General features: G+C 63.8%; 2 protein-coding genes across 2 annotated transcripts; both read right to left on the minus strand.

Annotated features, from left to right (window-relative positions):
- Positions 1-2150: 2150 nt before the first annotated feature.
- On the minus strand, positions 2151-4475 carry LCNL1 (lipocalin like 1). The gene is given in 4 exon segments (XM_008970103.4): positions 2151-2953; positions 2955-3217; positions 3367-3440; positions 4213-4475. Coding segments are annotated over 4 exon segments (513 nt in total). The 5' UTR covers positions 4335-4475; the 3' UTR covers positions 2151-2899.
- A 1706-nt stretch (positions 4476-6181) lies between these two features.
- On the minus strand, positions 6182-10385 carry PTGDS (prostaglandin D2 synthase). Its single transcript, XM_008970104.4, has 7 exons — positions 10054-10385; positions 8814-8953; positions 8647-8723; positions 7884-8000; positions 7663-7764; positions 7092-7114; positions 6182-6345 (listed from the first exon to the last, which is right to left on the minus strand). The coding sequence occupies exons 1-6, from the start codon at positions 10165-10167 to the stop codon at positions 7092-7094; spliced, it is 573 nt and encodes a 190-aa protein (XP_008968352.1). The 5' UTR covers positions 10168-10385; the 3' UTR covers positions 6182-6345.
- Positions 10386-10710: the final 325 nt, after the last annotated feature.

The following is a 10710-nucleotide window of genomic DNA, read 5'->3' on the forward strand; positions in this document are numbered from 1 at the left end:
GGAGTGAGTGCACTGAGTGGCACTGGGAGAAGGGCAGTCCGGGCAGGGGTGACCTGGGCAAAGGCCCTGAGACACGTGAGGGGCTGGCAGCAGGACGGAGGGAGGGGAGTGGATGGTGGGTCAAAGGAAAGCCTAAAAGAGAAGACCTTGTTGGCCACCATCAAGACTTAGGCCTGAGGCCGGGCATGGCGGTTCACAGCTGTAATCCCAGCACTTTGGGAGGCCGAGGTGGGTGGATCACCTGAGGTCAGAAGTTCAAGACCAACCTGGTCAACATGGTGAAACCCCGTCTCTACTAAATATACAAAAATTAGCTGGGCGTGGTGGCGGGCACCTATAATCCCAGCTACTCAGGAGGCTGAGGCAGGAGAATCGCTTGAACCCGGGAGGCAGAGGTTGCAGTGAGCCAAGATCGCGCCACTGCACTCCAGCCTGGGCAACAAGAGCGAAACTTCGTTCCAAAAAAAAAAAAAAAAAAGACTTAGGCCTTTACTCTCAGTGCAATGGGACCCACTGTGGGGTGCTGAGCAGGGGGGCCTGATCTGACACATCTTGTGAATCCATCCCCTGGGCTTCTAGGTGGAGAAAGGGCTGAGCGTGGAAGGTGAGGGACTCGATGCATCTGCAAGGGATTGGGGGCTGACCACAACTGGACCCACAGCCACCCCCAGAGGCTGCCCCACCCTGGAAGGAAGGAAAGGGCATCCCTGAGGCTGTGGAGGGCAACCTGCATTTCCCGGCTCGGAATCTTCCTGGGAATGCAGGGGGGATGCAGAGCCACTGTGCTCCGCTGAGTGGTGTTTTTTTGTTTTGTTTTGTTTTGTTTTGTTTCTGAGGCGGAGTCTCGCTCTGTGGCCCAGGCTGCTTGGCTCACTGCAAGCTCCGTCTCCCAGGTTCACGCCATTCTCCTGCCTCAGCCTCCCGAGTAGCTGGGACTACAGGCGCCCGCCACCACACCCAGCTAATTTTTTGTATTTTTAGTAGAGACGGGGTTTCACCGTGTCAGCCAGTGGTCTCGATATCCTGACCTCATGATCCGCCCGCCTCGGCTTCCCAAAGTGCTGGGCCCGGCCCGAGTGGTGTTTTTTAATAAAAAATTTTCTGGGCTGGGCCCAGTGGCTCACGCCCGTAATCCCAGCACTTTGGGAGGCCAAGGTGGGTGGATCACTTGAGGTCAGGAGTTTGAGACCAGCCTGGCCAACATGGCAAAACCTGTCTCTACTAAAAATACAAAAATTAGCCGGGCGTGGTGGCGATCACCTGTAATCCCAGCTACTTGGGAGGCTGAGGCAGAAGAATCACTTGAACCTGGCAGGTGGAGCTTGCAGTGAGCCGAGATTGCACCACTGCACTCCAGCTTGGGCGACAGAGCGAGACTCCATCTCAAAAAAACAAACAAACAAAACTCTGACCAACTGAGAAGGAGAAATCAGAGCATACTGCGCCCCGCAGACCCATCACCCAGATTAAACACTATCCAAATATTCACAGATTTGCAACCAGTATTATTATTTTTATTATTATTTTGCTGAACTAGGTACATTACAGCTAGTAGGCTATTTTCCTTCAAATTCTTCGAGACTTGTCTGTAAAAGACAACACTGTCCTACATAGACTCCAGGCAGGGCAGAGTTTTATGCGGCTCCTCCTGTCCTCCTCGCCCTCCACTCTCCGTGGGCAGGCCCTGGGTCAGGGTTGGGAGCGCTTCGTTGGTCTCCGGAACAGCCAGGCCTCTGGGGCGGGTCCTGGAGCCAGGAGTCAGGGGCTGGGGAGCTGGGGGACCCGGAGGGGCGCCTGGGGATGGAAGCCGCCGACGCTGACTGGGGCAGCCGCTTGGGAGGACCCGGAAGGCCACGTCCCGCGGCGGTGTCCGCTGAAGCCTGGGGCGCGCGCCGCGTGGTGTCCGTGTCCCGCCCTCCCGGCGCCCCCAGTCTGGGGGTCTGGGTCCGTGCGGAGGTAGAAAAGTCCCAGAGCTGGGGCTGGGGCCCGTCCTGAGGAACCTCCCTGCCACGGAGCCGAGGCTCGGTCCCTCCTGGGCTAACGCCTGCCCAGAGGGGCAACACGGGGTGACCCGGCCCCTCCCCCAGGGCGCCCATGTACCTGGCCGCCCCCCGCCACCCCTCCCTGCCCCCAAGAAACGCACAGCGCCACAGGCATCCAGGGTGTTTATTGCGCTTGGGGCCAGGGTGTAGAGGGAGGGGGCTCTTTGGGGAGGGCTGGGCGCACGGAGCAGCTGAACCCTGCGGGCACTCAGGGGCTGGACCCCTCACTGCAAAACAAGGAGCAGGTGGGGGGCGTCCCCTGCCTCCGCCCCCTCCCGACGCGCAGCCCCGCGGTTCCCCAGGCTGCTGCGGCTCGTATCCGCCCGGGTGCCCCATCACCCCCGCTGTCGTCCCTAGCTGCCCCGAAGGTAGAGGGCCCCGCGGTGCAGCCCACCGAGCTGGGAGGGCCCATGGTCCGCGGCTCCGCATGGCCATGGTCTACTCACCCGGGAGAGCGCGCCCGCACACTGGTCTGCAGAGAGATCGGGCCTGAGGCGCCACCCCGCGCCCCCTTCCCTGGGACGGAGGCCCCCGACCTGCCCCAAGGCGATCTCCTCCTGGGAACACTGGCCTGGGCAACGTCTCGCCCTCCCCCGACCCAGACAGGCTGGGTCTGCCCCGGGCACTTCTGTCCCGAATCTGAGATCAGTGGAGTGACCAGGGCCTGGCCCTCCCAGCAGGGGTGTGACCCGGGGCCTGGCCCTCCCAGCAGGGCTGCCGGCACCGCTCACCCGACTTCGGCAGCAGGACGCCCTGGCTGGGGCTCAGGCCCACTTGGGGCGCCAGTAGCTGCATCTTCTGGGCGCCTTCGGGAAACAGTTCGGGCGCTCGAGCTGAAGGTGGGGAGGGCGGGTAAGCTAAAGGGAAGGGGCTGGAGGGGCGAAGAGAGGGAGAGAGGGGCAGGGAGGGGCCAGAGGGGCAGGGAGGGGCCGGGATCCGCGGCCACAGACACCAGGAGCCAGCGGTTCCGCCTTCCGCGTGCAGAACGGGCTGGTGCAGGCACAGGGGTGACATCCCAGACCCGAAGCGGGGGTGTCTGGGTCTCCGCCCCGCAGCCCGCCCACCGTAGAGCTGCAGCCACTGGTTCCGCAGGCCCCCTTTCCGCGTCTCCAAGTACAGCAAGGCAAAGTGCTGGTAGTCGGAGAAGGCCACTCGGATGTCAGTCAGGGCCATGGCTGGAGGAGCGAGAGCCGCTGACTCCAGGCCCAGGGCACCTCCCCCCTCAGCGTGGCACCCCTCATGCCCCGGCCCCAGGTGCCAATCCAGCAGTCCGCGCAGCCTCCAGGGCCCCCACGCCACAGCCCTGCCTGCTGCCCCACCTCACCTGGGTTGCTGAACTGCCCTGGTACAGCACCCCTGGTGAAAGTCGTGTCCATTTTCTGGCACCTGCCATCGGGCCTGGGGAGAAAGAGCCCCAGTCCCCTGAGTGGCCACCCCTGCCCAGCGCCCAGGCCCAGAGCCTACCTTGCTGTCTCTGAGCCCAGGGTCCCCTGTTCACCCTCACAATCCTTAGAGGACATGGGACTTTAGGATGACCTTAGAGGTGGGGACACTCCTGCTGGGGGTGGGGTGGGTATTAAGTACCTGTTCACAGGCACACAGCCTAGAATGCAGGGCCTCCAGGTCCCCCTTCCAGACACAGACACACAGAAGACACACACATACACACATGCACACACACGGAGATAGACACAGACACAGATACACTGACAGACACACACATAGACACGCACACAAGACACACACAGAGATAGACACACACAGACAGACACAGATACACAGACACACAGACGCATACAGTGATACACACACACTCAGAGGTACACATCTACACAGAAGACACACATGCATACACACGCACACACAGACATACACACATGCAGAAATAGACACACATACACAGAGACACAGCCACATACAGTGATACACACAAAGACACAGACATGCAGACACTTTTCTCAACACCAGGCCTCAGGCAGTGCTTCCTCCAGGGCCTGGGTCCCTCTGGACTCCGTGTGGCTGCCATCTGGGGCTCTGCCGCACAGAGCTGTTGAGGACCCGTGGTCTGACCTCAATGTGCTGGGGACACCGTGGTCCCTCTGGACCTTCATCTGGCCTCATGCTGGCCATCCTCTGAGGCTGAGTCTGATGGGCTCGTGTGGTCACTTACGTGGGGTATCCAAACTTGAGGGCCAGGTCACCATTCCCCAAGGGGGTCACTAAGACCACAGCCATCTTCACGGTGTCCTTGGAGTCCAGGAAGTCCTGGTCATCTGACACCACCCTGACCATGTACCAGGTGCCCTGGAACTGCAGGGCAAGTGCAGGGAAGGCTGGGAGGCCGCCCCTGTGCCCTGGGCCTGAGCCCACCACATTCTGCCCCGACACAGCTGCTTCCTGGCCAGGGCAGGGGCTGCTGTACACATCTCGACCCCGATGCAGAACTGAGGGAGGGGGGCCTCAGTACATGAGCAACTGGCCCCCACCAGCCCAGCACCGGCCTGTCTGCAGCTGACACCCAGGGGGTACGGCTGGATGGGTGGGGCTGTGGCAAGGTCACAGGTCTTTGTGGGGTGGGTGGGGGACAGTGAGGCACAGGCAACTGCAACTTGTCCCAATTTTGGGCCCTGGGGAGTGTTGGGGGATGCAACTGAAAAGGTAGGATGGAGGCTGCAGTCTTCCCCAGCCAACCCCTACTCCAGTCAGACGGAGCGGGTGAGGTGGGGGTTTCCCCTGCCCCTAGCCCTGCTGAACCTGGATCAAAGAGGGTGTGGACAGGGACCTGGGGTGCAGCACCAAAGCCGGGAAGACTCATTGGAGATGAGGAGGAAACAGGGCTGGGCACACCTGGCTGGCATCAAAGTTGGCCTGGATGGGGACCTGGGCCTGGCCTGGGGACGCCCAGAGCAGGGCAAGGAGGGAACTGATCAGCAGAGCCCGAAGCATCGTGCAACAAGATGGCGTCTCCTCCGGACACGGGAGCAGGGCAGAGCTGAGGTGGCTCCTCTGTAGGCTTTACACCCCTGAGGTGCCCTGGGGCGGCTGGCCTGGGACTGCACCCACTGTGACAGGCTTCTGATCAAGTTGCACCCTGCAGCGCTCTGGCCTGGCTCCCTCCACCCAACCCCAGCCATCCGTTGCCTTTCCTCCGGGGTGGGGCCGGATGCCTGGCAGCTGAGGGTAGTTCTGATGGGCCTCTGGGCTAGGGGGCCTGCAGCTCACCCATCCTGCCTCTTCGGCCTTCTGCAGCCCCTCTGGGATGTTGGAATCCCCCCTACCTTGAGCTCAGGCACAGCCCTAAGCCCCCTTCTCTGGGAAGGCCATCCAGAAGCTCACCCTCACCTCCGAGCCTCAAAATGCTTGGTGCCTCTGCAGGGTCTGCCTCGGGGGGTGCCTGGTGGGCAGGTCACATGAGTCCTGCACATTGTGTACCTGAGAATGGCTGCCTGGGTGGGAATCTGGAAGGGAGCAGGGTTGGGCAGGGCACTGGCCGGGCATGGTGTGGCCGTGGTGCCAGGGCTCTGGTGAGTGGACTAGGCTGTGATCTGGAGGCCCAGGTCAGAGGGCAGGGGGCGCTCAGGGAGCCAGAAGGGATATGGGGTAGCCTGTCCCCAGCCCACTCCGTTAGTCTGTCCTGATGTGGGGTGGAGACACTCTGGCATGTTTCAAACAAATGTTTCTTTTTGTCCCCTGAAACCCTTATCTCTGCCCAATCTCAGTGTGTTAATCCCACACCTCAAGATACCCAACAGGTCCAAAGCTCCTCTGGGGCCTCGAGCCTCAGGCCTTTCCTGCTGAGGGGGTGACAGGGTGGGGTTGGGGGTGCAGGGCACCTGCCTAAGGGATTAGATGAGTCACTGACTCCCCAGCTCAGCACCGGCCTGGTGGCAGTGGCAGCTGAGGGGGTATGGCTGGACGTGTGGGGCTGTGGGGCAGGGGCACACGACTGTGTGGGGTGGGTGGGAGACAGTGAGGGACATCCCCTCCTAGCTGTCCTGACTCAAGACCCCACTGGGAGCAAACACTAGAGGGCCTGTTCCTTTGTTGACGTCAGGCTGAGATTTTAGAGGGGGAGGTCCGGGTGGCCAGGGCCAGGCCCAGGACGGGTGATGACAGCGCAGACAGCCAGGAGCCAGCTCTACTGACTTGCTTCCGGAGTTTATTTTGCAGGATGAAGCCCGAGTGGGCAGGGGTGCTTTGGCGGGGAGCCGGGGCAGGGGCTCGGGGAAGGAACAGAGCAGAGACATCCAGAGCGTGGGGGTCACCTGGCTGGCCGGGATCCCAGCTTCAGCCCTGGGGAGTCCTGAGGGGTGTGACCGAAAGGCTAGGATGGAGGACTGCAGTCTACCCCAGCCCACCTCCACTCCAGTCGATGGAGCAGGTGCGGGCTACGGGGACTTTTCTCTGCCCCCAGCCCCACTGAGCCCCGCTGAGAGAGCAAGATCCATCCCTGGGGCTTGGATCCCCGCTGCCCCAGGGTCTACAGACTCCACCCTTCCCAACCCCAGGGTCCACAGACTCCACCCTTCCCAGCCCCAGGGTCCACAGACTCCAGCTCCAGCCTAGGCCTCCCTCCTGGGGGTGGTGGGTGAATCCGCCCCGAGCCTGCTCTCCGAGCTGTCCCACGGCATCCATGTAGCGTCCTCGGCCCTCCCCTTCCATCCCCTGTTCCCTCCCATCCTGTCTCCCCCACCCTGGTTTCCTCCTAGCCCAGGAGCCAGACGCCCTCGCTGCCAGGTGGTCCCTGTGGTATAGCCCCTTGGCCTTGTCTGCCTGGGGCCTCGCACCTGCACCCCCCAGCCATGAGCCTTCAGGAGTCAGCCCTGTTCCAGCCACTGGGACAGGTTTTCCTTCCGAGCCTCACACCTGTGCACCCATCAATGTGGGCAGCCCCAGTGTCTCCCGCCCGGCCCTGGACGGCAGCCATTGGGAAGGATGGGTCTGCAGCACCAGGCTGTCCTGGGGCCCTGATCCATCCCATCGCAGAGTGGGTTGGGTGGATGTGTGTTGAATGAATGAATGAATGAATGAATGAATGAAGTGGCTCACCTATTGTTCCATCATGCACTTATCTGCCAAGAAAGAAGCCAGGGGCTGTCGTCAGAACCCCAGACTTAGGCCAATTTTCCCACTGGGCTTCCTGTTCCTCCCCTAACGCAGAGCTCGTCTTGACTGAGCCCCCAAACTGCACAGACCCCCCATCACCTCCCACCTCTCCCTGGCCCCTGGAAACAAAGAGAGGGCCTTTCTCCACCTCTGCCAAGAGCAGGCTGTCCACCCCTAAGAGGCTGTGCCTGAGCCCAGTATGGTTGGTTCCCCTGTATCCCCCATGGGCACCCTCTACCCTATGCCCCCCACCAGGCTGAAGCCCCACATCCTGGGAGCTGCTGGGGCCTGGCACAGAGTGGGCGCCTGGTCTCCATGTCCCCCATGGAGGGGGCTCCTCATGAAGGGGCTGCGGGAGGGAGGTTCTGACTTGAACACTCACCCCCTCTGTCCCTGGCCCAGGCCTCAAGCAGGGCGGGGCCACCTCCTCCCCTCTGCCTCCCCCAGTCAGGAGACTGCCTGCCTGCCTCTAATCTGACCTTGATCCTCTCCCCATCAGATTAGGACCCCTCACCGGTTTGGGGCAGGAAGACAATGGTATCCTCTGTGAAGCCCTGGGCCTTGCAGAAGGCGGTGAATTTCTCCTTTAACTCAGCCCTGGGGGTCTGGGTTCGGCCTGGGACAGGGTGGAGACGGAGCTGGCCTCAGCGGGGGGATGGTGTGTGCCCTGCCCTGGGTCTTGGGGAGCCCCCTCTGGTCAGGCCTGCGTGTGGGCGGCGTCCACGGGGCACGTACTGTACAGGGTGGCCATGCGGAAGTCCTCGCCAGAGCCCTTGCTGCCCTGGCTGTACAGCAGTGCGTACTGGTCGTAGTCGGTCTCCACCACTGACACGGAGTAGGTGCTGCCCCAGTCTGGGAACCCAAGAGACAACCCTGTCGGGGACTCAGCCCCCCAAACCTCACCTCTGCTTCAGGGAAGGGGTGCACCTGTGGGCTTTGGGGGCACTCAGCCCCTCGGCTGGCCCGGGATGCTCCCCCACCCGGCTGCTCTCCAGCCAGTGCCCTGCTCTCGCCTGCACAGCCTGTGAACCCTGTCCCCAAACCAAAATCTGGGGGAGCCAGGCTCAGAAAACCAGGATTCCTGGTGCAGCCGCAGAAGTCGCTGCCAGAACCGGCAGTGAAGAGGTTTCCCCGTGGGAGCCATTCCCCAGGTGGGAGTGAGGAAGCCCCTGGGTCCTGGGGAGGAGAATTGGGAGGAGGCATATGGAGGGCCTTGGGGGGCTGCTTATGTGGGGGAAAACTCCAGAGGGCAGGGAAGGGGCCTGACAAGACAATGGTGGGCTCTAGAGAGGATCCAACCCCCTGGAGGAAGAGTCTCTCTGTCCCTAACACTTGTGCATGGACAGTCACGCCCAGGCCTGGCCTTTGCCTCTGACGCTGGTGGAGCAGCCATCACCCCCCACCCCATGGATCTCCGCGGCAGGGGGCTGGCCCAGAGTCGTCCTGGCAAGTGTCGCCCCCAGGCTGGGCCCAGGGGGCCGGTGGAGGCCCCACTCACGGGGACTCCGGTAGCTGTAGGAGCCGAGGGACCCCGCAGGCTGCAGCAGCATGGTTCGGGTCTCACACTGGTTTTTCCTGTAGGTGGGTGACCTCAGGGTCAGGGGTTAGGCCCGAGGGTGTCCCTGGACCTCTCCGTCCCAGAAACCCACCTGCCCGCTGTCCCACCTGAGGAAGGTGGAGGTCAGGTTGAGGCCACCATCCGCGGCAGGGGCCACCACCGACTTGCACATGGACAACGCCGCCTTCTTCTCCCGGAGCCAGCTCGAGTTGGAGGCGAGGCCCGCGCTGAACCAGCGCCCCAGGAACTGCGGCGAGCGACCCCCACCCGCGTCGGCCAGGACCCTCCGGACCCACTTGCGCCTACCTGCGGGGGCGCCTCTGCCCTCTATTCCTCCGGTCTCCAACCCGGCCCCGCCCCCACGCCCAATCCCCCGAGCAGCCACGCCCCCACGCCCCGCCCCAGGAGCTGACCCCGCCCCTCACATCCCCGCCCCAGGAGATGACCCCGCCCCTCACATCCCCGCCCCAGGAGCTGGCCCCGCCCTTCATGTCCACAACCCGGGAGCTGACCACTCCCCTCACGCCACCGCCCCAGGAGCTGACCACGCCCATCAGCCCCCCCGCCCCGCCCCAGGAGGTGGCCCCGCCCCTCACGCCTCAGCCCCAGAAGCTGGCCACGCCCCTGACACCCAGCACCCCCGTCTGGCCACGCCCCTCCCGAGGACAGTCCCTCACACTCGCACGCCGCCCACCAGCCAGCTTCGGCCCCTCCGCCCCCGGTCCCGATTCTGTGCCCTGGCTGAGCGCCTGGCCCATACAGCGGGCGGCAGAGGACGTCGCATTCCTGGCGGGGATCGGGGCGGGTCTTCGGCTCAGCTCTGCGGACCGCTGGAGGTCTCCTCGACGCCAGGGAGGGGCGCGCGGCGCGAGGACCCGCGCTCCGGCGCTTCCCCGAGCAGCTCCCGGGCGAGAGCGCGCGTCGCCGGCTGTCTGTGCGGTGCGCGTCCCTCCCAACCCCCACAGCGCACGGAGTGTTTGTCGCCATCCCTGTGCCCCACCTGCCCGTGTCCTGGCACCCAGGTGTGGAACGTGCGCTCGTGTGTCCTCTGGGGGTCGCGTGCCCACAGGGGTGGACGTGTTTGGCTGGCGTGGGCGCGTGTGTGTCCCGGTGTCTGCATGGCCCATCAGGGGAGACGGGACGCGGAGCCCAGGGAGGGCTTCTCGCGGGCAGCCTCCTCGGGCAGCTACCCAGCCTCCTTCCTGCGCGCCCGCTCAGTCCCTGGCCGGCACTGCCCGGCACTGCGGGACTTCGCTCCCTCCTCCCGGGGAGAAGACCCAGCCGGAAAGTGCCCTTCCCCTGACAGGGTCCTGTAGCCCTTGGGGATGACGCAGGAAAGCCCCTCACCTTGTCCTGCTGGAAGTTGGGCTGCACGGAGACCTGGGCCTCGGGTGCTGCCTGCAGGTCGCCCAGCACCCCCAGCAGGGCCAGTCCCATCCACAGCGTGTGATGAGTAGCCATTCTCCTGCAGCAGAGCGGGTGTCCGGGGCCTGGTGCCAGTGGTGTGGGAGAGCGAGGGAGGTGTGCGGGAGGAGCGGAGGGCACTGAGGAGACCCCTATTTATGGGCCAGGCTTGGCCTCCACCCAGGGCCCGGGGACAGCCCACTGAACACTCGTGATGCTGGGGGATGGGGTGGCCAGGCACAGCTGCAGCCTCGTCCCCCACAGGGCGCTTATGCAAGAGGCCTGGGCCTGCTGCCCCAGCTGAGGCAGCGTGGGGGTGAGGCAGAGGCCCCTGCCCACTGGTCCCAGAGACAGAGCTGGCAGGGACCTTGCCCGCCCTCCTCCTGCTGGCAGGGCCCACCAACCCAGCGGCCCTGATAGGGCAGGGGCTGTGTTCCTCAGCCATGCCAGCCTCCGAGGCCTCTGGTGACTTCCCACTGGGGGCCAGGACCCACATCTCACAGCCCCTACCATCATTCCCTTTCCGAGCCCTGCCACCCCAGAAGGAGACACAAGCCCCACTTCCACCCTGACAGTTTGGTCCTGAAACGCCCAGCAAGT

The sequence above is a fragment of the Pan paniscus genome, chromosome 11, assembly GCF_029289425.2.
Source record: "Pan paniscus chromosome 11, NHGRI_mPanPan1-v2.0_pri, whole genome shotgun sequence".
Classification (NCBI taxonomy): domain Eukaryota; kingdom Metazoa; phylum Chordata; class Mammalia; order Primates; family Hominidae; genus Pan; species Pan paniscus.

What these genes read in the sequence shown, in the direction of transcription:
- PTGDS (XM_008970104.4), bottom strand. Translation starts at nt 10,167, where the DNA reads ATGGCTACTCATCACACGCTGTGGATGGGACTGGCCCTGCTGGGGGTG. An exon ending in CTGACCTCCACCTTCCTCAG is followed by an intron (nt 8,724 to 8,813) that starts GTGGGACAGCGG and finishes ACCCACCTACAG; the next exon opens with GAAAAACCAGTGTGAGACCC. An exon ending in TGTCTTCCTGCCCCAAACCG is followed by an intron (nt 7,115 to 7,662) that starts GTGAGGGGTCCT and finishes CTTTCTTGGCAG; the next exon opens with ATAAGTGCATGATGGAACAA.